Genomic DNA, 25,842 nt, shown 5'->3' with positions numbered 1-25,842 from the left:
TATCTTAAATAAATTATACAACATACAATGTCAAAGCTCTTGTTGAAATTTTCACAGTGAAGTGAAAAGCTGGAAGTCCTACTTTATTGATCTTTGAGCTCACCACCATCCATCTCTGGATGACTAAAAAAACCCTTAATGGTGCCATGCAATGAGAAATAGACACACTGATGGCGGCTTCTTCACCATCCCCAGATTTAATATTTTCACCATTCATCTGACTCAGAAACATACTCCCCCTCGACGTGACTAGGGTTCTCAAGCTCTCTTTCCTTTTCAAGGCATTTCTGAAGACCATATTTTTGATGAAATTGTGATTATTTGCTGTACTGTCTCTCCGCAGCAAAGGATCAACTCAGTTTGAAGCTCCTGCGAAGAGGTGAGGAAGGTTTACAATATTAAAGGTGCTCTATAAATGTGAGCTACAGCTATTCTGAGATGAAATTGCAGTGAATCTATTTTCTCTTCACCCTTCAGGGTGAAAAAGATACATAAAGTACTGATTTGTACCACCATTCTTAACCATCCATTGTAATTTTGCCTAAATTGGTTTTTAATGGATCCACCTTCCCCTTTCCTATCTTTCCCTCATTATATATTTATTGAAAAAAAAATTGCTTTGAGCTTTCATATCATTTCCAAATTTTTTTTCCCCTATTTCCTATTTGCACTTTCTTACAAATACTTTGCTATGGTGGATATGACAATTACATTGGAGAAATTGCAACGAGACATGGTGAGATCAAGTTATTGGATGCTATATAACTGATTTTCTACTTATTTAATGCAGTTAATGGAGATCAATGGAAAGTTGAGGGTATTTTTAATTTTTACATCTGCATTACAAAGTTTATTTGTTGGCAGTATATGTAAAATAAATAGTATGATTTGATTAAATGTCAATTAAAAGCAGGCTGTAAAATTTAATTCATTAAAGATATGGTCATGTAATGGTTTAAGGAACAAAGTAAGAACATGTTTTACATTCTTTGGAAGAAACAATCTTGATATAATCTGTGACATGCAGAAGAGTAATTAATTATTGCCGTTACAGCGATGGTGTTCATAAATGGGCATTTTATTATTATAAAATCTTCACAAACATAAAAAAAATTACCAAACACCCAGAAATAATAACACATTAATATTTAATAAAGTGTATTTGTGGTCATGTTAAAATCTTAGTTTTTTGTTGTTGTTATATATAAATAATTAATGCACTGTGTTATCCCAGAGCGAATAGCAATAATCACTGTGTGGTTAATAAATTGATTACATTGACCTTATTGTAGCAGGAGGCCGCAGGAAAAGGACGGGACTTTTATTATTTATGGTGGTGCCAAAAAGTTCACTTGGACTTATTGTACATACACAATAACTTGCCCCCAATTAGATTGCAGCTAATTCAGTTACAGTACATTACTTCTAACCTTGAATGTTTAAGAATGATGTCATTGTTCTGTGCTTTGCTCTGGTATCTCAGAATTATATTGTTCGCTCATTTGGCATTTCTTACATAGCGCTTTGTGTTCCTCCACCTGCAATTGATGGGGGACCATTCAAAGAGCTTGACAGGACAATCTCCGAAGCCCAGGACACTCATCCTGATGGCTGTATGATTGTTTCAATCATGTCAACTGAAAACCAGTCCTGCCGTAAGTTCCAACAACCTGTCAACTTTGCAACCAGGGGAGAGAATATATTCTATCTGGTTGACTCGTATGTCCCCCACCCCCACTTTTGATACTCATCCATTCTGCTAATCCCTGCATACAGACTGGTAAAGTAAATCAAACCAGCTCACAGGACCTGGCCAGAGGAAGCCACAGCAGCATTGCAGGACTGCTTTGAAACCTCAGACCAGAATACATCCACAGATGCATCCACCGACAAACACCACATCAACTGATGAGCATACAGGCACAATGACTTGTGACAGAAGCATGTTCATTGAGGATGTCACAGTGATCAACCGGTGCTCAGTTCAGCCAAATCAAACACCATGGTGAGATGTGCATGATCGTGGATCATTCACCTTGTGACACTCCATGTGGAAGACAAGATGGCATTTAGATTAGCAAGGGCTAAACTCGCACGTGCAAACAAGCAGGCAAAGTGTGGGTACGCAAAAAGAATGCACAGTGTGATACCAGCAATACGTGGTGTGTGTGACAGTATATTAAAACCATAACTGACTATAAGTCAACCTTACGGGTCAGCAAAAATGATCTATCCCTTCCTAACAGGTTCAAAACCTTTTAAGCACAGACTGATGAGAAACACAAGGTGACATCAAAGAAAGCCTCATTCCCTCCAGCCCCCTCTCCCCCCCCCCCCCAACTGAAGAACAGGCATCCTGCATAGCTGCAGTTCAGGTGAGAAAGAACCTATCCAGAGTGAACCCACACAAAGCATCAGGCCCAGGTAACATACCTGATGAAGTGCTGAAGGTCTGTATGGTCCAACTGACGGAGATCGTAACAGACATCTACTACAACTCACTGCTGCAGTCCATGGTCCATGAAGAATTCAAGGCAGCCATTATCATTCTGGTGTCCAAGAAAGCTATGCTAACTGAACTAAAAGATTACTGCTCAATGGCACTGACATCTACCATCATGAAGTGCTTTGAGCGGCTAGTGATAACACCCATCAATGTGCACCTCCCAGCAACATTGGACCCATTCTGATTTGCCTACCATCCAAACCAGTCTACAGATGATGCTATAGCCTTGACTGTCCACTTTGTCCTGACCCACCTGGAGAATGATGCCTCATATGCCAGGGAAATGGACATTGACTTCAGCTTGGCTTTCAACATGATCATACCACAGGGGATGGTGGATAAACTGTACTCGTACCTCTCTCTGCATCTGGATTCTGGACTTCTTGGTGCAAAGACCACAGTCTGTCTGAGTTGGCTGCAAAATCTCAAGTTCTATCATGGTGACCATTGGTGAACCTGAGGGCTGTATGCTCAGCTCATGACTGCATTGCGAGATTCAGTTCCAACAGAGTCATCGTATTTACATATAATTTGGCCTCATCAGCAACAAAGATGAATTGCATTAAAGAGAGGAGCTTGAAAGGCTTGTAAAATGGTGCTAGAACAACAACCTGAGACTCATTGTAGACGAGATAAAAGAAGGGATGAAGACTGACAATTCTCCACCTAACATCAATGGTTCCTTCTTGGACAGCACAAAGTTCCTTGGCAGTCTATACGGTATTCACACCTCCTCATTAATCAGGAATGCGCGCCAGTGCCTGTACCTCCAAAGAAGAACAACGCTACCAGCTCCCATCTTGGTCACCATTTACAGGAGTACAATTGAGCTAGGGAGAGGAGATGCAGCACTCGTATGGGGTCCAGTCACCCAGGCAACTGCCATTGGCTCCGCACCGGCTTTGAATGGCTCATTGAGGGAGTCGATGGTGGTTTTGGTTGAAGTCCCACGACCATGGGTCTGCGCAGCCATGAGGGACGTGGAGGACAGGAGAGCAGGGGCCCAGAGAATGGGAAGATCATGCAGTTGGAAAGGGGGAAGTGGAGGAGATGATCCGCGGGGACAGTGACCAGGGTGGCGGATCAGTGAGGAGGCTCCGCATCTGAGGGTCCAGTCCATGTGGCATAAAGTGAGGGACCCATGGATGCTGAGGATTGCGGGAGACTGCAGTTGGGGGACTCATTCCGGGTTGTGGAATGCTGAAGACTGTCTCGAACTGGCTGGAGGGGTACCAAGTACTGGAACCAGGATGCGAGGAGATGCCAAGGGTGCTGGAGGGTCCCTGACCATGTTGGACATTCAGATCTGGAGCTCAGGTTGCCAAAGATTTGGACTGGACTCTGTGTGAGGCTGTAGGGGTTGTAAAAGTGCTGGAGGTGTATCTATGGGTGTGCATGTGTATGCTTGTTATCCAAACCATTACATCTTAGGCATGGTAATGGAAAGTCATTCCAAAGTTCAGTCTTAGAAATCGTGTGTCAAAACGCAGACTCCTAAACAGAGGCCCAGAAGTAATCACGAAGGAGGTGGAGAGGCTGAGCGACCAGACTTCTGAAAACTCACAAATCCTTCCAGAGAAATATCCTTTCAGACAAACTATTGCCACAACTTCAGTCTTCCTTACGTAGGGGTGACTCCATGATGCTTCCACAACTCAGGAACAGGTCAGTCAGTGACCTTTCCTTTGATCTTGGTGTGGTTCAATAATTCTCCTGACAGGGAGAGTTGACCGAATTGTCCATTTCACACAGAGTCACTCCACCTCAGTGTTCCACGAGGTGGCTGGTGGTCACTGTTTCCTTCAGTGTCCCACTCACATGACTCTCTCACCACCAGTGTCTCTGGATAAAGCAACAAATATCCTTTTCTCTTCCTCCAGAGTATCAACTTTGGGTATAGTCTGTATTAGATAGCGCCACCCAGTCTCTGCACAGCTGTGAATGGTTGCAACAGGTACTAACCCTTAAAGTGATACTCACACTAAATGAAAAGGGAGGTCATTGTTACATACACACATAATGAAATTATAATAAATGAACTTCATAATAATTTAAGATTCAAGATAGTTATCTTTAATATTAAGATAATAAAGCCTTAGTTTATATTCACTGTTATATTTGTATCACATTTGCTTGAAAATTCAAAACTCCATTAAACAAAATAATCTCATACAGCACAAAAAATGCGATTCATCACGTTGTGCTTATAAATCTTACTCCCTTCCTCCTCCCAAGTTCCTGCAAATAATCTTTCTTCAATTATAGATCCAATTTCCATTTAAAAGATATTGCAGATAGACCTCAACTTGTGTCGTCCCAACTTGCGATATTTCAGAGACGATAGTCAGAATCAGGTACTTTTGGTTTCAAGTTACGACGTTTTCCCGCACTTGCGATACGTGGCATAGCTTTGTAATTTTTATTTCAGTTTAATTTGTAATGTATAAAAGATATTAAATTTAAAAAGTAGAGGGCACTACTGTTTCAACTTATGATCATTTCAACTTACAATGGAAATCCCAGAACAGAACTCTATCATAAGTATGGGTCCACCTGTACTTAATATGCGCCCTATATAATTTCCTGATACAACAACAGAACTTTGTTGATAGTACAGAAGAACTTGCCTTTTTATGATTCATGGCAGGCATGATCAACATTCCTAACTTCTCTTGAGATGTTGACATCTTGAACAGCTGCAGTCCTTCTTGATGTTGATAATGTAGCTCTCGTACAGTCAACGACAACAGGGGACTCATGATATATTTCTGGGTCTTTTAGTTATTGTTGCCGAGCAAGGACTGAGTCATGGCAAATCAGAGAGAAGCTGGAGGAACTCTCCAGGTCAGGCAGCATCCATGAAGAGAAATGGGTCAATGTTTTGGGTCGAGTCTCAGCAAAGAGGCCCAACCAAAACCACTGACTGGCCATTCCTCTTCATTCATCCTGACTGACCCACTGAACCCCTCCAAATTCTCTTCGTTTTCTTATTTCTATGTCTCTTTTCAAATAACAAATCACACAATTCTTTTCCCATTCTATTATTTTGTTGATCAACTCTAAAGAGAGAGAAAAAAACTAACTTTTAATATGTAACAATGATACCCTTCCTCCTGCAACTGTTTATACACAAGCATTGGCCCTGCACCTTAGAATGAATTTTCTGCATCCCGACAGTCAAGACCCAGGGGAAAGCTCTGACAGCGATGGCAAATTTGGATGAGACATTAGCAATGAGGCCCTATCTAGCTGATACTCTGGTTGACATTGATTCCAACAGAATGTGTTGAAACAGCATCTTGGCCCAAGTCAGAGCCTTGACGAATGCCAGCAAAAGCAGATTAATTGAATACTCATGCCATTGCAAACTGTGGTACAAATTTGTGCTTAAAATGTTACATTTTGTCGCCACTGGGAAAGGAACCCTTTTGTGAAATTGGAAGAAGCTGAGAAGTTTTGGAGTTGACGTAGTGATTTTTTTTTGGAGATGGTAAGAACCACTGTTGTTATCTGGCGGGAGCAGTTCAGCCAATTTTTATGGTAGTGGATGGTGAAACAAATCAAGGAGGATACTTTCTGCTGAGTGGTAACCAGATTCTTGACTGGAGTTCCATCTTCATTTACCCAAATAAGTGAAAAGCGCAGCAGGTTCTTCCAGACGTGCTTTGCAGAAGGTGGGAAATTAGTGGGGATTCATTCTGACTGATTCTTGTAATGACAATGTTTTAATGTTTGTTGTTCATTTTTGGACTTCAGATCTTGATGCTGGGCTTTTTGTCAATAGGTAGTCCCTGACTTACAACCAATTCTTCCGTCCCCATTATGGTTGTAACTGGGTTTGGTCATAAGTCAGGGAATGGGGACCTAGGGCTGCTGGTTGGGGAGGGGGGGGGGAGAAACAGGGACCACTGTACACAGTACTTTTAATACAAAATATGAACTTACACAGTAGTTTAATAAAGATCCTTGAAAAAAAATTAGGTTGTATGTGTGGGTGGACGTAACTCGCGTAGGTTGGAAGCCGAGGATCACCTGCATTGTTGAAGAGTGAGTAAGAAAACACCATTTTGTGGATGGGATTGCATGACACAAATGTAATTTGTCATTTAATAGCCCACCCTTGACTGACAACATGGCCTTCCTGCATCATAAATTAAGCGGCTTCATTATTTGAGTAGTTGTGAACAAGATGTGTGAAAAGTGATCAGTCTACAATTCAAAATAATTCATAGCTTTTAAAATGCACGAAATGCAAGGATAACAGAAAACAGTGGTCTCACTTTTTTCACAGAAGGTACACATTCCAAAATAATACATCTCCCTCTCCAATTCTTGTATTGACTACCAATTTTTCCAATTTATAACTGCTTAGCAAGTCAATAAAGTTGATTGCGGCTGTTGGCATATTCTGTGCAATAAAAATACTGTCAATGAGCAGATGTTCAACTCTAACCCTACATCTCCTAGGACCCTAGATGTTCATACAGATTAGTGTCAAGGCTGCACATCTGCACAAACTTCGCCCTTAAAGAACTCAACTCCAAAACCTCAAAGTTGGTTGCACAAATATTACTCTAAAACTGATTTGGCAAAAACCATTTTTTAAAATAAATCTTTTGAGTTACGTCTCTCATGATTCCCTTCTCCAGTCCACATTCTCATCAGTCTAACATCAGAAATGTGCACTGCACATATTGGAACACAAGGTAAGGAAAAGATCAGGCTGGCTGGAAAGTGCCCTCAAAACATTAGCAAGAAGCACAAAAATAAGAACCCCATCAAATGACAGTGGAGAAGAGGGTCATTCATCCCTATCCAGTAATCATATCAAAAGGAAATGCATTGCCTACTTATTGAAATTCACCTATGTTTTCTCTATTAATAAATGCTGTTTGTGGCGCCAACACCCAGACTTACCCACAAACTACTGGAAAGTAATTTATTTAGACATACAGCACGGTCATAGGCCTTTTCAGCCCACGCTGTCCAATTGCACACAATTGATCTACAACTCCCTGTACGCTTTGAAGGGTGGGAGGAAACTGGAGCCCCCAGGGAAAACCCATGCAGATACAGACACAAAATCTTTACAGACAGCGTGGGATTCGAACCCCTATCCTGACCGTTGGCAATCTAACAGCATTGCTCTGCCAACCATTTTTTTTTTGTCAAAAATGTAAGGATGTTTTTACTTTGAACCAAATGTACAAAGTTTCTTTGCATTTTCCTCCTGTCCACCACATGCAGATGCCTCGTTATTTCTGCACTGACTAGCCAGATGACTGTCAGGCACGAAAGAATGTTCCCTCTGGAAGCCTCTGTACAGCAGCATAAAAGGCAGTCCTGGAGACAAGGGAAAATCAGGGGGGAGCTGGGGGGGGTGGGAGTGTTGGGACATAAAAGACCATGGCATAGCACCATCAAGTGATGGACAAGACCAGTTGACCTCCATGCCTTTGGAGCTCCCCCGTCACTGCAGGGATGAGTTCATGATTGCAACCGCTAATAATGTGCAGCTGAACAGAGAGTTGTTACTACAATTATTGTCAGTAGTGTTTTTTCGACAGCAATGTCAGGAAAAATTTAACGTAAATTAACATAATTACTCACTTGTGGTCATTTATACCGCACCCCTCAAGTTCATGTGTGTTAGTCCCAGTGCTTTTAGGTGGAGCAACGCGGCCTGAGCCATCGGCTGCACATCGAATTCACAAGATGAGTTTTGCTGAGCAATTTAGGCTGCAGGCTTCCCCCAAAAAGTATTAGGGGGTCCTGCAGGATAAATCACAGTGCAGGAATTGACTAAAATTTCCTTTTTAGACTGCCGATGTAACTGCAAATTTCATTTATTGTGCTGTTACGAGCCTGCAGTCTAAAAAAAACATAATTGACATCCCAATGAGGAATTTCTTAAGACTATACAGTCGACTCACTGTGGGATTTGCTCTTTTTTAAAAATTTGTTGAAAAAGGAAGTCATAGCTCACATCTCTCATGGTTAGACAGGAAAAACTGCAGACAGTGTCACTGACTTGCACTACACAGACTGCTGGAGAAACTCAGCAGGACACAGAATGGGTCATGAGGAAGCAAAAGGCCTGAACACTTGCCTGAAAAACAAGGATGTCCTCTTCTCTACTCCTCCCACATTTTTATTCAGACACCTGCCTGCTTTTTGCTCATACCTTGATGAAGGGCTCAGGCCCGAAACACTGGCAATATACCTTTGGTCCCCACATACATTATGCGACCTACGAGTTTCTCTAGCACTTTTGAATATGACATCTTTGTTCATTTATGTTAATAAATGCTGTGAACTTGATGAAGTTATTTAAGGTAGATTTATTAATGGCCAGACATTAGATACACCAAGGTGAATCAAGCATCAAGAAGCGAATTCATTGGGAAAGGAAAACTGGTTCAACATAAAGAGTGTACAAAGCACACGCAGTAAGCCAGTCCACTTTCAACAGCAAATGTACAAGACATTCACAGACTTTTCAGATCGATGAAAGCTGCTGTAAAAGCAAATTATACAGCAGTTGGATAAATATTTAAATTAGAAAGAAATCCCATGTATATTTTTAAGGGAGTGCATAATTCTGCTGATCTTAGGTTCCACAGGAATTCTGCCATGACCCTCACGGTAGACATTAATAATCTATATGAATGTGAGGGACAATTCCTGTTTCTGTGGTCAACCAACATCTGCACAGCCATCATTTGCAGCCGGCGATCCCAATGGTTAATGATCTGGTCTTGATCACTGGTAAATTTGTTCCTTCTATTGTCTAAGTATACTGGCACCAAATGTAGCTCTGTTACACATGACCCGGTTGAATACTGTCCAATTCAACACGCTGAACCTTGGGTTTTCCTCTCTTCTAAGACTGATATATTTAGTAACCATGCGCTACACAAATCATGTTGTGTTGAGACTGGTCAATAATGAAGGCAGCCAGAAGGATTGATATTGAGCAATTGAGCAAATGATCAATGACTGATTCTCCAAGTCTTTAAATGGGTACGGTAAATGATAGCACAGAAACATATTAGTGGATTTGCAATCTGAGGCTTGGATTGATCATCTTGAGGTGAGATTTTGAATTTCAGCATGGTAGCTAGGGATTTTATGTGAGGTTTCTGAGGAAATTTGGTAGGTCACCGAAAACTCTTGTAAACGTCTACAGGTGTACCGTGGGGAGCATTCTGGCTGGTTGCATCACTGCCTGGTATGCAGGCACTAACTCTCAGGACAAGAATAAACTCCAGTGGTCTGTTAACTCGGCCTGCGACATCACAGGCATCAGACTACACTCCATCGGGGACATCTGCATGAGGCGGTGTCTTAAAAAAGCAGCCTCTTCACTCTGCTACCATCGGGAAGGTGGTACAGGAACCTATAGACGAGCATTCAATGGCACAAGCACAGGTTCTTCCCTGCTGCCATCAGATTCCTGAATAATCAATGAACCAAAGACACTGTCCTCATTTTCTTGCACGACTATTTTTATTTATAGTTATGTTGTAAGATGGTAACAACACGAATGTTTTCCCTATGATATGCTGCCACATAAACACCAAATTTTCTGACAATACATTTGGATTCTGAAATAATCAAAATAATTTGGAATTATTTGCAACCCTGAAACTCCTCTCAGATTGGAAGGGATGAATAATAGCAATATCATCTTTTTTTGAATGGTGTAAGGTAAAACATCATGAGATGGGAATGTGTAAGGAGTTACCCTGCCCTGTACAGGGCTGTAACAAGATGTAAATGCATCCTTGTACTTACAAGATAAGAGAGACATTGATGGATTGAGAGGCAGGAAGCTAGCAGGGAAAGGATAGCAACAGTTTTAGTCATTGGACAAGTAATGATATGATGATGTTCTAAGCACGTATCCAAGGGTATAAAAAATCACCATTTTGCTGATAACGGCAGAATGCATTCTCCGACTAACCTGGTTAGTTGCAAGTGTTACAATCCGGTAATAAAGAACAAAGAACCCTGATTTCGACTCAGCCTGGTGTTTGTCTCACTCATTCATGAACAAAGCAGACCTAACAATGGATATCAGTGGGGATTAGATCTACAACAAGAGGGCTCCATGGACCATATTCTGTTCAGGTTGTGAAGTCAGGCACGTCCTGCAGTAGGATGGGAATTATTTCCACGCCACAAAAAAAATGGCAGCGCTGACAGAACTGCTGCAAACAGCAGCCCTGCCGTTGGTGTGAATCCGTAGAGTGGGGAGAGGAGACACAGCACTGCTCCGTAGGATTTTACCACCGTTCAACTACCTTTGGCTCCTTACAGGCTTGAAATGGCCTGTTAAAGGAGATGATGGTGTTTTATTTTAAAATCCAACAACTGTGGGGTCTGGGCCCAAGATGGTAGCACCTGTGCTGGCAGCGGCCTCGAAATGTTGCAGACTCCAGGGCAACATAAAATGGGGAGAATTAACCCCCCCCCTCCCCATTTGAGGAGAAGCAGAGATGATGGACCAATGGGATAATGACCGTGGCGCTGGACCAGTGAGGGGCTCTTCGTCTGAGGAACACACAGGTGGTGGGCTGCTGCCGACTTGAGGTCAAAGGACTCACAACAGGCTGCGGACTGCTGGAGACTGGTTCAAGACTAGCTGAAGAGGTATCAGGTAGTGGAACTGGGATGCTACAGGGCACCGAGGGTAGGAGGGCTCTTGAAGGGCCTCAGGCTCTGAGGGCTTCCTTATTTTATCAGAGGTTTAGACGTGGAGCTCGGATTGCTGATGGTTTGGACTGAAGCCTGTGCGGCCGCAGAGGCTGATGGAACGCTGGAAGAGAATCCATGGACACTCAGTGACTGAAGGGACTCTCTTTTGCTTCTTTCTCTGACCATAAGGGACGCCAGGCAATTTCTCCTGCTGGTAAAACTTTGTCTGCGATAAGGCTGATCAAATGCAATTTTGTCTAATATTACATCTGTTTTATTACACGACAATAAAAAGAATCTTGGTTGTGAAGATGAAAACCGATTTGCCTCTGTTTCAGGAAATCACTCTCCACTTCAGAACTCAATTCCTTTTTTGTTCACAAAGGAAATGTCGTGATAAATCGGACTGTGTTCAATTATTTACTGAAGATAACACTAATGTAAGAAATTCATACCTTAATGCCACCCCATGACTGGTTGGAAAGGAAATCTACGGGTGTAGATACTCCTGGCTGGGCCGGATAACGAAGCAGGAAGTCCAGCTCCTTTGGGTTAATCTCTTTGTTAGTCAGAAGTATCTGTCAATTTGAGGGAACAGAAAAAAAGACAAGCTTATGAATTAATGATACCATTTCATCCCAATGCAGGATTCTATCGCATAAAATAACCCATCAGCGTGACCAACTCACAATTCATGCAAACTTACACCTCATTAGGTAAATCTCAGCTCCAGTCAGCTTTGAAGAAGTCTTGTTTCCATAGTGTCAATGGTTTAAATTTCCATAATGGCTAATGGTCATAAATTTCTAATATTTTTACTTTTACTCTTGGGCATATCCTTTTCACACTCTATTGTATTATATTCCTTCAGTATCCACAGCTCATGAACGAAGAAGGTTAGCAGCAGTAACAGAGTGAACATGCCTCTAATAAACTAAAAGGCAAGAAGTGGGGTGGTACAGCTCGCGCCACAATATTACAGTGCCGGTGTCCCGGGTTTGAAGCCACTGCTGTCCGTAAGGAGTTTGCGTGTAACCCCCCCCCCCACTCCCAGCGTCCGTGTGGATTTTTTCCGGGGACATCATTTTCCTCCCACATTCCACAAGATTCGTAGGTTGATTGGGTATTATTGGGTGGCACAGGCTCTTGGGATGGAAGGGCCTGTTACTCTCCTACATCTCTAAATTAAATTTAAAAAATTAAAATTTCATGGAACTAATCATTTGAAAAATAAGACCTCCAGTACAATTTAACACAATGGGCTACAGTGGTGGGAATGATAAGATAGAGCATATCTTTGTTTACATTTGTTACCTGCTTACGGTACTTTTTTTTTTACATGCATACGCTGTGTACAGTTTTTTTTTGCACTATTACTAAGTGGTAATTCTCCCGCAGAAAAAATAATCCTTCCACAGACAAAATGAACTTCAGGACTGTCTGTGTGTACTCTTAAATCCGAAATCGGATGGGAATGCATGGATATGACTAGACTTTGAATGAGTTTTCTTTTGTAAATAATTTATTGTGAATAAAGTTTAATTATGAAAAAAAAATTAAGGCTGCTGGGAGAGATACGGGTCTGAATGTGGACTCATCTAGGCAGCCCTCGAATCAAGGGTCCTGTTTTGGTTGCAAATACAAATTGGTTAACAATTAAATTTTGAAGTGGGTGATTTTCTCAAGACAACTCACTCTTCTTTCACACCCCATCTGCTCTGTTTTCTCTGCCCATGTTCTGTTTTATGGAGATGGAACTTATCTATCAGAAAGGCACCTGACCGTGAGTTCACAGCCGAGATGATCTTACCCTCACCTGAATCGTCGGAAACACCTGATGGATAGTGACAAGGAGCAGCATTCTTGACATGTGTTCAATAGCCTTCAGCCTGAGATAATGAGGCCAATGACATAACCGCATCAAATTTCCATCATTAACCATTCTCTTATTATTTCAGATTTTCACCTTTCTCATTTCTTCCCCCCACCCCCCCCACCTTTCCAGGATTCAGCACCGTTCTGCCCAAATTTGCAACGGGAACTGACAGATAGTAACAACACATTTTCCTGTTTTGAGTCCTGTTGAACGATTGTACACTGAATAATAAATTTACGGAACTGTCATTGATGCTAACTTATATTACAATTGAGAATAAATTGAATTGAAGCAACATATTAGTAAATTTGATTCCTGTGAAATTTTATGTTATCTCATGGCATGCACTAAACATGTTTTAGTTAACCCCCCCCACCCCACCACTTTAATTTGCTATTTACAATGCTCATCTGGGTGTGATGTAAATACCCCAAATTAAGCAGCAAGTACGAGCAGTGCCATTGGAGTTATTAAGAAAAATAATAGGGGAAAGGGCAGAACAGACAATAATAAATCCCCTGAAACTCCTAAGGTTAATGATTGTCTCCTACACTTGACTAATTTGGATCCAGTAATTCCCTTGTTATTCCATCAACATTAAATTAGGACAGTAGTGGAGCCAAAAAAAATGAGGAGTTTTCTCTTTAAAGGGTGCAAGATTTGAAAATCCAGGTTAATAGAGTATGACTGAGAAAAGATAGAGGTTGATGTTGCTTAGGGAGACTTATTAGTCAAACCTAAAAAAAAGTAGTTTAGGTTTGTCATAATTTAAGTATTGATATTAAATGGAGATGTGTACAGGGAACATGAATATGGGTCATTTAAAAAGGGAACTCTGCTTTGGGAAATTGGGAATCAATTTTCATTAATGTCTTTAAACATTACTCCTGTGAATAGAAAAGCATATTGGGGGAAATAAAGGAAGAGAACGTTGTAGCAGAGAAAATTCTGTTAATTCAAAGAAGCGATTTTTAAATTTAAGTTTAGACATTCAGCACAGTTACAGACCCTCCTGGCCCACAGGCCTGTGCCCCTTCCAACACACCAATTAACCTGCAACCCCCAACAACCCCCATACATTTAGAAGACCACACTTCCAGGAGAGCACTGATTTCAAGGCCAGCAATTTTTTGTGAATACTTTACATGTTCCTGATGTACAAAATATGTTCCACTGTTTTAAGCCTTCCTCATTGGTGTACCGCAGCAGTTAACATTACATTTCCTTTTGACTTGTCCTTCAGTTTAAAGAGTACAAGTGGTTCTATCCACTCAACCTTTCTGGTTTCTATTTCTGCTGTGAAAATAGTCTCTCAAAACAAGACAGTTCAATTACCATTGAATTGCAGGTGAATTTTTCTCTTTCACTTGAATTTACCAAGAAGGTGCTGGCATCCATGATAATGATCAGAGACAATAGGTTCCATATCTCTGTCTTAGTCTAGACATGGAGTGCTCATAATTAATGCAAGTAAACAAGAAGTCTGTTCAAAGTTTCTTTGAGGGTAATCTTTATTAAATAACAGAGATGTTTTGGATCACATTGACTGCATAATTGGAGGGCAGTCTTCAAGACATGGAGTGCTCGTAACTAATGCAAGTAAACAAGAAGTCTGTTCAAAGTTTTGCAGTTCACCAAAGTGCTGGAGGGACTCCGCAGAATCAGAATTTATTGTCATGAACTTGTCACGAAATTTGATGATTTGCGACAAATGTTGCTATAAATTACATTTCAAAAAGAAATAAACAGTGAAAGAAAATAGGAGAAAGTGAGGCAGTGTTTGTGGTTCATTGTCTATTCAGAAATCTGATGGCAGAGGGGAAGGAGCTGTCCTTGTGCCACTGAGTGTCTTGTCTTCAGGCTCCAATACATTTTTATCCTGATGGTAGCAGTATGAGGAGGGCATGGGTGGTGGGGGTCTTTGTGGACAGAGGCTGCTTTTTTCAAACATTGGCTGTTGGAGATGTCCTTGATGGAGTGTGGTCTCATGCACAGCCAGTCAAAGACCACCTGCAAATTGGAGGATCAACACCTCATCGTCCAAATGGGCCCCCTCCAACTGGATGACATTAATATTGACCTCCATTCCCATTAATGCCCACACCCCTCTTCTTCCCTGTCGCATTTCTCTCTCTTTCTCTTCCAACTACCTTGCCCAAAGTTTTGTACTTTATATGACTAAAAGTTAAAAGTATTTCATGTACTAGAAATTCACCCCTAGTTTTTTTTTCTCTCTGTAGCCAATTTTAATTGTTGATAAACAGTAGGGAAAGTGAATATTGGCTAAATATCCTTTTACATTACTGGTGGCACCTTTACTGAAACTGGCTGATTTAGCATAGAGAGGAAATAATCCCTGGTAATATTGGCAGGGCATTAACCCATCATACAGCACGATTCTGATGAAAAATTGTTACATTGAAACATCTGATTCTGTCTGAAATGTCTGGTACGGAGGTGCCAATGCTCAGGATAAGACAAAACTTCACAGGTTGTTAACTGGGCCTGCAACATCATGGGCAACAGTCTTCACTACAAGAGGCGGTGTCTAAAGAAAGCCTCCTCTATCACTCAGGCCACGCGCTCTTCACTCTGCTACCATCGGGGAAGAGGTACAGGAGCGTGAAGATGAGCACTCAGCGGCACAAGGACAGTTTCTTACCATGAACCACAGACACTGCCTTACTTTGCCATTTGCTTTTTTTTTGCACTAATTTTATTTATTTTGTGAGGTGGTTTATACGAATACTTGCACTGTGTGATGCTGCCACAAAAACAATGAATTTCGTCACATGTTCATGACAAATTCTGATACTGATTGTGTTAACTCAATTTCTTTCCCTAAAAAATGCTGCCAAACGTGCTGGGCAATTCTAGCAACTTCTTCCTTTTATTCCAGGCTTCCAGCATATGCAGCTTTTTATCCTTCCAACATAAAAAAATATGTCTTCTGAAGAAAAGTGTTAAAATGAATTGAAAGAAGGGTTGAGTAATAATTCTTACATACCTGGAAGGTTATCTGGGCTATATAGATCAGCTTATCACATTCAAATAAGCCTCTTGTTGTATATTGGAACACAGAAAATGTGATGCTGTCAATCAAGTGGCCAACTCTCTGCTTGAGGACTTCATCAGTGGCTGCCTTTTTCACAGCCATTTGGAACACAACATTAAAAGCCTAACAAAAACAGCAGTTTATTAAACACATATGCAATTGAACATTATACTGTCATCTTTCACATCAACATGTCAAATACCAGAATATATTTGCCCTAATATTCTTTGGTGTTTAATCTCATTATTTTTTTTTTGACAGAAAAATGAATTCTCTTGAAATCAATTCTTTACCCTTCAATTGCTGTGAAGTTTGCACTTGTGGTTTTCTTGCACTAATATTTCAACATACAATCCTTTATTTTCAATACAATATGGTGAAAAGATTTCGACAAGGAGAAAAATCATGTTCAAAAATCAAGATTGTTTACTGAACTGAAATAGATCTTCAGGGAGCAAGGAAAACATCTGGTGGGTTCATATTGACATACCTTCAAAGAGAACTGGTACATGGGATGGATTTTATTGAGGTCATTCATTATAAAGTACAGGAGAGAAGCCCGTCCTGCAGCAAGTCGGTAATGCTCACGTGCCTCATTGATCTTAAGCTCTGTTACCTTGGCCTCTTTTACCTATATTAAATAAGACGACAAATGGTAAGGATGTGGTTTTAATTAACAAACCATTTCCAAGTTGATGGAACCTGGAAAGTGCCATTTGGGGATGAATCTTGTTTCCATCTGAAGGTGCAAAACATGTGCTTAAAAACATTTTATGATGTAATGTAGGACCAGTTGGCAAAAGCAGTCTCCCGTTAAAAGCACTGATAGATCATATCTATCCAAGAGAGCATAGCTTTAAAAAAAAGAGGAAAAATTTTCAAAGCAGCGCAGCTCTGCACACTTTCCAAATCCCATGATGCATAGATTCAGGATTACAGACCGAGGGGCAGTTAGTGCGCCATATCAATTCTAAGGTACAGTCTCTTTCCACATCCATTCCTTATCATCATATCTTGCAACCAGTCCAGACAATTTAATGGAGTCTTCCAACATTGCAGAAAACAAAACTACCACATGAGGGGCTTCAAGAAATTAATTCTGTGGGCTTTTAGGGAGGCTGGGAAACAAGTGTCCTCAGCGTTAATGAGAGCACGTGCAAAACACACATCTATGGTGCACATAGAAAAGCTCATCGGCATGCGCATACGCACACAAACAAATCCATGGACAGTACATTTCGGATTAGCCGAAAACCTCTTAACCAAAATTCTCAGTTAACCAAAAAAGCTTTTGGTGGCAACTTGACTTCACAAGTGGAAAAAAAAATCTTCAAATTTCTGCATTTATCTTATTTTGTAAGGAGATCCCGTTGCTTTTTGGTCAGAATTAAACATTATTTCATGCTTGTAAAACCTTCTGTTGTTTAACTGCTAATATGAGTTTTCTGCTGATGCAACTGGGCAGCTTAAAGCAATTTCTCAGTTATCCAAAAAATCTGGTTAACCGATGAATGTCCGGTCCCAAGCATTTCGGACAATCAGAAACGTACTGTACTCACACAGTCACAAACACAACGTATTTGCATTTCCTTGCGTAATGTTTGTGGCACTGATTTCCTCTAACTCTTTGCCTTCCCAAAGGTCTCAGATTTGCCTTGCCTGTCGACGTTAACTCTTGAATTAAATTTCTCCAAGCATGCAGAAGGAGCAGGGGATGGAGAAGTGCCTAGTTTTTAAGAAGTTCTTTGATGTGAACAGTTTCTCCCAATGCCAATGGTCAGTCAAACAACATTTTGGCAGAATTTACATTGGAGGAGCTCAGCAAGATACTACCTAACACATTCACAGAGGAAGACTTTCAGATCGGAGGGGCTGATACAAGAAAATATAATCTTTTCACCTTTTGTCAATGTGGACTGTTCTATTATTTTAATCCATGCTTGTTTGAAACAGAACTTTATCTTGCTTAAAGACTTTATCCCTTAAGCTTTGTCCTCCATCAAATCATTCTCACAAATTTAAAATGGCCGCTGACATACTCTGATCAAGAAATTACCAGCATGAACAAGAAAAACAGCGGAAAAAAAGCTACTCATCAACTGCACTTCAAGATATTATTTTTATGAACCTCCGTCAAAAGAGGTTGATCCTGTATGCTGTATTGTATCTGGAAAGGAGAGCTGGAATGCCTGTCAGTTACATCGGTCATCCTCCACCACCAAGTCTACTAGGTTTTTTTCTGAAGAGTTACAACATGGTAACAAGGCCACTCCAGCCATGAGTCCGCCCCACCCAAGTACACCCATGTAATTACTAGGCCACTCCAGCCATGAATCCGCGCCACCCAAGTACACCCATGTAATTAATGAGCCAACTAACCCCGCACGTCTTTGGAATGAGGAAGGAAACTGGATCCTGCAGAGGAAACCCTTGTTGACATGGGAAGAACGTAGAAACCCTGGAATCATACCCCGGTCACTGGTGCTAACCACTGCACTAACTTGCTGTCACTGCTTTTGAACAAGCACTTCTAGACTGTGCACTTCTACAAAAATGCATGCATCTTTCAGTTCTGGAATTCCCAAGCCAAACAAAATGAGGAAAATTTAACAATGGGGTCCTTGTTATATTTATAACTTCAGAAGTCATTCAGAGATTGCTCTTTTGTTGCAACCATTCCACATGTGAGTGCTTAACACTCATGACAATCCCATTCACACAAACCCATTTGAAAAATGGTATGTGAATAAATCTACTTGCAATTGTCTTGCTGAGGAAAAAAAATGATTTTGAACTTTTAAATGTCAAACAGACATTAAAGGCAAATATTGCAAAACACATAAAAAAATGGATGAAATCATTTAAATTCAATTATTTATGTTTGATAGGCTAAGATGTGATCTGTCTTTTTGTGTAATATTGCAAAATGGAGGTGGAATTCTGATAAATGTTTGGGGGAAAAAAGCCTATCTCTAAGCATTCTAAATCCATGTATTAATCTGGGTACATAAACTGACTGAATTAAGGAATGTAACAGTATTGTCAAGAGAGAAAAAACATGGTATTTTCATTCCTTGTAGACTGGCTCTCAAATTCAACTTTCCCCGCCCCCAAAACAGACTGAGATTTCATCCATTCTATTTTTTCATCCGAAATCACAGATTATCAAGATTCAAATAATCTCTTTCTGGCTTGATGTGGTCTGACCTTCTCTTCAATATCGGCAGCAGTTCTTTTGGTGGTCTCCAGGTTTTCCACCAGGGCTGTGTCTCCGAGGAAGTTTCCCGAAGCAGAGGAAAGCCGGGAAAGTAAGTTATCTTCCAAGGTCTTCAAGGTGATTTTAAAGCCATTCTGCTGCTTTGTCAGGTTGGACTGCGGAGGGAAGAATAGCACAGGGAGCTCAGTCATATTTTAAGACTGTCACCTCTACTGCAAGAACAAATGTTGTGAGGAGAAGGGACTTTTATGAAAGCCTCAGTCAATTAAAATTACAAATGACTACAAAAACGAGGTTACTGTCTGTACAATAGAATGCATGTTTGGTACTTTCATTCTTACATCACTCCTGTGCCCTAATTAGATCACTGCAATTACGGAGTGCAGAATTTTTATTACTTTGCTAATTAGAATGGGGTCAAAAATATATTATTCACATCCTCACTGGAGTGCAACAACACTTTAGGGAGAAAATACATCCATTACTTAACATCTGTTGCAATATTAAAAATATTGAATGAGTTACAAATGACAGACCAGAACAGTATATTTGAATTATTACCTCTTGGGGTGAAGAAAGAAGTCAAGGGACCTTCATAGAATCCACAACACAGACATGAACAATTTCCTTCAAATGGCCTATGTTGGGATTTATTCTGCACATAGCTTGTTTCCACTCTAATTGCATTTTCATACACTACATCTGTAACCGTCCATTACACTCCCCCTCATATATCAAGATTCCTCTTAAATGTATTTGTGATATCTGCTGCAGTCAATCCATGTGGCAGTACACTTTATTCCCGTGTAAAGAATTTTGAACTTTTAAATGTCAAACAGACATTAAAGGCAAATATTGCAAAACACATAAAAAAATGGATGAAATGGTAAAGAATTTCACCTGTATTTTAATTTGATCCATCACTGATCATCTTGCATTAATGGCAACTAACATCACATGTGGTGAAAGTTTGCTCAGTTCCATGGTGCATTTATGCACGATGTTAAAGGCTTCTTTTATGGCTTATTAGTCTTTAGTTTCCTAGCAAAAAAAGAGTCCAAGCTTGCTGCAATCCCTTAATTCTGCTAATGTCATCATGCATCTTTTCTTTTTATACAGAGACCAGGATTCTGTATTGCATGTAAAATTTAACATTATCTATGTTTATATATTAAATTATGCAGGAAAAAAAATGCCCTTTTGATTACACTCTTTAATTGTCTTCTTCACTTGGAGATTTGTTTTCTATTCTTGAATTTTGTAATTGATATCCTTGTAAAATAATTTAGATGCAAACTCATTACATAAATATGCCCTTGAATTATTTATACGAAACCCTTAATTTATACTATTTTTCTACTTTGGTATTGTTTGGAGTCAAAGTATTGCTGGTAACTTTACTGAAGTTTAAAAATATGAACATTGGGTAAAATATTGGCCCAACAAATGATGGCGGGTTGTTTCGTGTGTTAGGAGTTGGCATCTTCTGGGTTTTCCTTTTCTACACATTTGAGTATGGGTGTCCACAATCTGCCGTCTGCTTTTCCTAATCTTTCCCGAACTACAGTTCAAATTGGATTCAAAGTCCAAGCATTGCATGGGGAAGTTATGGCAATGATCAGCACTTATTTTAGGGAATCTATCTGAAGAACCAGCACCAATGACAGGCTGGTGCAGGACAAAGGTCTCCATTCCTTTGAGGGACCAAAGGAAATAGAAACACATTGCTGATTCTGGAACCTGGAGCAAAATCCAAAACACTGGGAGAACTGTGCAGCATCTTTGGAGGGAAAGGAAATGTTAGTTTCTGGCTGAGATTCTGCATTAGGACTAGGAAACTTTTCAGATTTTTAAAAAAACTTTTAAGTTTTCATACATGTAGTATATACTCATTTGTATAAATCCATCAAATTGATCCTTACTACCAAAAAAAAAATTATACCCCTTCCCCTTAACAAACCCTCCGTGAGTGCTCCATTCATGTGGCCGTGCATACAGTCCTTTCTCTGCCGCACAGAATTCTGAGAGGACAGGTCGGCCATCGCTTTTCCCACAGTACTTATAAATTGTACCCGATAGCTCTACCAGCTTCCCACACTGTATAAATTGTACCCGATAGCACTACCAACTTTCCCACGCTGTTTAAAAATTGTCCGCTATTGCTCTATATTGCGAGCACTTTCCCACGGTTCCTTATAAAGGTTTATATAGGTTTGTACAACAACAACAGGGGCTGAAGGGCTCATACTGTGCTGTACATAATTATGTTATAATTAATTTCGTTCAAATATAAGATCATAATACATTGATCAGATTTACGGCAGGTTCACCACCACCTGATGCATTATGACATTACTGGTAGAAGCAGAACCCTGGGGAGGGCTCCTTGCAAGTGTGACCAGTTAAGAGTGGTCCAGTGTGAACAGTATTCCTATCCTGGGACACTAAACAGCCAATTTAGTGGGACGCAAGTGTAAAAGCGGCTCAAGTTAGCTTCATGACCTCCATGCCGAGTACATTCATCTTCAGCAAGGACCACCAAAATGTGGCACAATACTCCAGGTGCAGAAAAGTTCAAACTTCACAGAATGTTCCAGAATTGCAGCAATATATTTTTATTCCTGTACCCAATCCTTAGATTTTTTTAAAAAAATGTTTGTTTTAGGTTTGTACAAAGTGGATAAATTTAACTTCATCCACATTTTTTTTTTGGATTTGACATGTTCTTGCCCTCCTTATCTCTACCCCATTCAAAGCATTTTAAGTTAGGAACTTGCACAGGAAAAATAAGTCTCAAGCTGTGGACTTTTGCTTTTGACCTCCTTATGAGAGTCTTTTAGCTTAAGCTCCATGCTTACCATCACACAGGCTTGGGGTGTGAAGAAAATGCTCATTATTTCCATAATGTTACCACACCAACTGTGAGAGATCCACAAATGTGTCATGTATTAGAAAATCTCATATTTATTTGAGTAATTCAGTGCAATTATATAAAGTGTACTAATTTACAGCCTTTTCCAATATAATTAAGATAATTCTCTTCATTAGATATGAATTTAAGCTGTTTATAAAACAGTGCCACAATAAAATGACAGGAAATGTTTAAATTTTCATATGAGGCCATTTTATTTGTGAGTTAGTCGTTATTACTGATAGCAAACTGGTTCTGGAAAGGGGTGTGGGTGCTCACATGTGGGGAGAGTGAGTGAGCACGAGAGCGTGCGATGAGCTTGAGCGTGCGGTGCATGTGGTGTGAGTGAGCATGAGATTGATTCCAGATTGATTGCCCAATACATGACATCATCCTGAGATTCCTTTTTCCTCTGGGTTCTCGAGAATTACCACTAATGGGTAGTGGAACAAAAACTATACACAATGTAAACATGTCAACAAAGAACTGCATATAGATAACGAATACAACCAAACTTAACTGTGAAACACAGAGAGAATTAAAAAAAGAAAATCAATAAAGTGCACAAGTAAGAGTCCTTAAGTGAGTCCCTGATTGAGTTTGTCGATGAGGAGTCTGGTGGAGGTGAGAGTAAGCATGTTAGGATGAGCTTGAGTGTGTGAGTGTGTTGCATAAAAACAATAATTCTTCAAATGGATATTTCAAAATGGTTGCCTTTTGCACACTTGTTACTCCATTTTGGCGCTGACCAAGCAAATGGCATTTAAATGACTTCTCCAGTTTATGTTAGGCTCCTCCCCTGTCTATCTCTCTCTCGTTCCCTGTCCCTCCCGTCTCTCTCTTTCCGCATTCCTCCATCTCCTTAACTCCTCCTACCCACTTGCCTCTCCATTCAGAGACCTACTCTTCCACCAGACACCTGCCTACCCCTCCATATCCACCGATGACCTCTTCCTGTCTGTTCATCTGAACTCGTCCCCCTCCCTCTTCTTCCCTCCTCCCTCGACCTTTTATTTAGGTGCCTGCCTGCTTTTTGCTCACATCTTGACAAAGCGCTTAGGCCTGAAAAGTTGGTTATTTCCCTTGGCATCTTAAGGATGCTACGTGATCTGCTGAGTTTCTCTAGCATATTTGTGTATTGCACGACAAAGTATCGACAGACTTCCCTTTTCAACTGCCTTTTGGTTCCTACATTCCAGCTTTTAAAGATCATTATTATGATTGATTAATGAGTACCCGATTTGACATCATGGCTGCCCAGTGTCAGGGATATCCTCCACATGCCTGAAAGCAGCAAGCATCCAAATGAGGATGTTCTTGCTGAAGATTGTAAGATCTATGTGTGCAGCTTATTACAACATTAGCTACAAGATTCCTAGCTTTGCTAGTACTGTAAATTAAGAGCTTGAGCATCATATGTTAATTTTACTGAATACATTTATACTTATCAGCTCAACCTACAAGCCGTACATTTGTCAAAGATGTAAGTCATGAAGATAGGAAGGAAAATGTATTTATGTCATGTGGTCATTTATCATATTCTAATCATATTTGAATAAATTAAGAACCTTTCAGAAGAATCCCTGAAAAGGCCGTGATATCTGTCTCTGAGGGCAACATCAGAACATCATTCAAGAGGGTGAACCCTCGCAAGGCGTCAGGCCTTGACACATTCAACCTCTCATTGCTGCAGTCAGAGGTTCCCACCTGCTTTAAAAAGGCATCAATCATCCCAGTGCCCAAGAAGAGCGGAGTGAGCTGCTTCAATGACGACCACCCAGTAGCACTAACGCCTACTGTGATGAAATGCTTTGAGAGATCGTCATGGCCAGAATTAACTCCAAATGCAACATTGCTGGCTTTCCACTCAGCTCTGGATCACTTCAAAATTAGCAATTCATACATACGGCTGCTCTTCATCGACCACAGCTCGGCCTTCAATACCATTATTACCTCAGTGCTGATCAAGAAGCTACAAACTCAAGGTCTCTGTATCCACTTTGCAACTGGATCTTTGACTCATCAAGAGACCACAGTCAGTATGAATTGGAAAACAATATCGTCTCCTTATTGATTATCAAGACAGGCGCACCCCAGGAATGTGTGCTCCTTATACTCCTATGAATGTGCGGCCAGGCATAATTCCAAGGTCATCTACAAGTTTGCTGATGTCACCACAGTTGTTGGCAGATTTCCAAATGCCATTGAGGAAGTGTACAGATAGATCAGCTCGTTGAACGGTGTAACGACAACAACCTTGCGCTCAACATCGGCAAAACCAAGGAGATGCTTGTGGACTTCAGAAAGAGGTCAGGGGAACACGTCCCAGTCCTCATTGAGGGCTGGGTAGTGGAGAGGGCCAAGAACTTCAAATTCCTGGGTGTTAACATCTCCATGGATCTGTCCTGATGTCTCCATATTGATGTAATTAAAAAGAGGACTCAACAGCAGCTATACTTTGTGAGGTGCCTGAGGAGATTCGGTATGTCACTGAAGACTCTTGACAGATGTACCATGGAGAACATTCTGGCTGGTTGCATCACTGCCTGGTCTGGAGACACCAATGCTCAGGACAAGAATAAACGCCAGAGTATTCTTAACTTGGTCTGTGACATCACAGGCACCAGACTTCACTCCATCGAGGACATCGACATGAGACGGTGTCTTAAAAAAGCAACCTCTATCCTCAAAGATCACACCACCCAGGCCATCCCCTCTTTACTCTGCTGCCATCGGGGAAAAAGGTACGGGGGTGAGCACTCAACGGCACAAGGACAGCTTCTTCCCCGTTGCCATCAGATTCTTGAATGATCAATGAACCAATAGACACTGTCTTACTTTTTGTGCACTATTATTTTTATTTTTGTTTATAGTAACGTTTTAAGATGGTTATAATACGAATGTTTGCTCTATGATGTTGTCGCGAATCGCTAAATTTCATGACTTGTTCACGACAATAAATTCTGATTCTGAACCAGACGTTCGCTAATTCAAAAACAGCAGGCTATGCAAGTGTGTGAAACATTTTAATCTGTAGAACATCACTAGGATTTATCAAATTAGATTTGTTATTAAAAACATGTTTGTTCCCTGTCATTCAAAACTTATTTTTCTTGTGTCCCCTGTCTTCATTAAGAAAGAAAGTGAATTTCCATGAGACTTAAATTTAATTATTTTTAAAATATGGTTATATTACATAAGGAGTTAAGTGCCTGACACTTAGTTCAAACTGTGTCAGATACCATATTCACTAAATACAGATAATCTTTCATATATGTCCAATATAATGCTTTGTTAAGATGAATCCTAACTTTGCTAAGACTCCTATCCCAGAAGGAGCTGCCGTTAGCCAGCTGTTGCAGGGGGAAAATTATAAGGGGAACATGAGGGGAAATTACTTCACGCAAAGGGTGGTTGGGATGTGGAATAGCTTCCGGCAGAGGTGGTTAAAGCAAGGACGTTATTTACATTTAAGGAAAGACTGGATAATTACATGGAGGGGAGAGAATTGGAGAGGTATGAACCAGGTGCTGGTCAGTGGGACTAGGAGGGTGGGGATTTGTTCCAGCATGGACTA

General features: G+C 40.6%; 1 protein-coding gene across 9 annotated transcripts in view; it reads right to left on the bottom strand.

The window, feature by feature from the left end:
• Positions 1-25,842, bottom strand: part of dnah9 (dynein, axonemal, heavy chain 9) — a 380,785-nt gene that overhangs the window by 105,071 nt on the left and 249,872 nt on the right. For 8 of the 9 annotated variants that reach the window (XR_011354703.1, XR_011354704.1, XR_011354705.1 and 5 more), the window contains 4 exons: positions 19,345-19,509; positions 16,628-16,768; positions 16,090-16,260; positions 11,662-11,784 (listed from right to left, as the gene is read on the bottom strand). Coding sequence is in view for 4 of the 9 variants with exons in the window: in XM_069929513.1 (XP_069785614.1) it covers positions 11,662-11,784; positions 16,090-16,260; positions 16,628-16,768; positions 19,345-19,509 (600 nt within the window). In the remaining 5 variants the exon portion in view is untranslated. Of the gene's footprint in view, positions 1-42; positions 370-11,661; positions 11,785-16,089; positions 16,261-16,627; positions 16,769-19,344; positions 19,510-25,842 lie in introns of those variants that run through there. The other variant, XM_069929516.1, reaches the window with a different exon arrangement.

Source organism: Narcine bancroftii, chromosome 3, assembly GCF_036971445.1.
Source record: "Narcine bancroftii isolate sNarBan1 chromosome 3, sNarBan1.hap1, whole genome shotgun sequence".
Classification (NCBI taxonomy): Eukaryota; Metazoa; Chordata; class Chondrichthyes; order Torpediniformes; family Narcinidae; genus Narcine; species Narcine bancroftii.
This window is presented reverse-complemented; position numbering and strand designations above follow the sequence as displayed.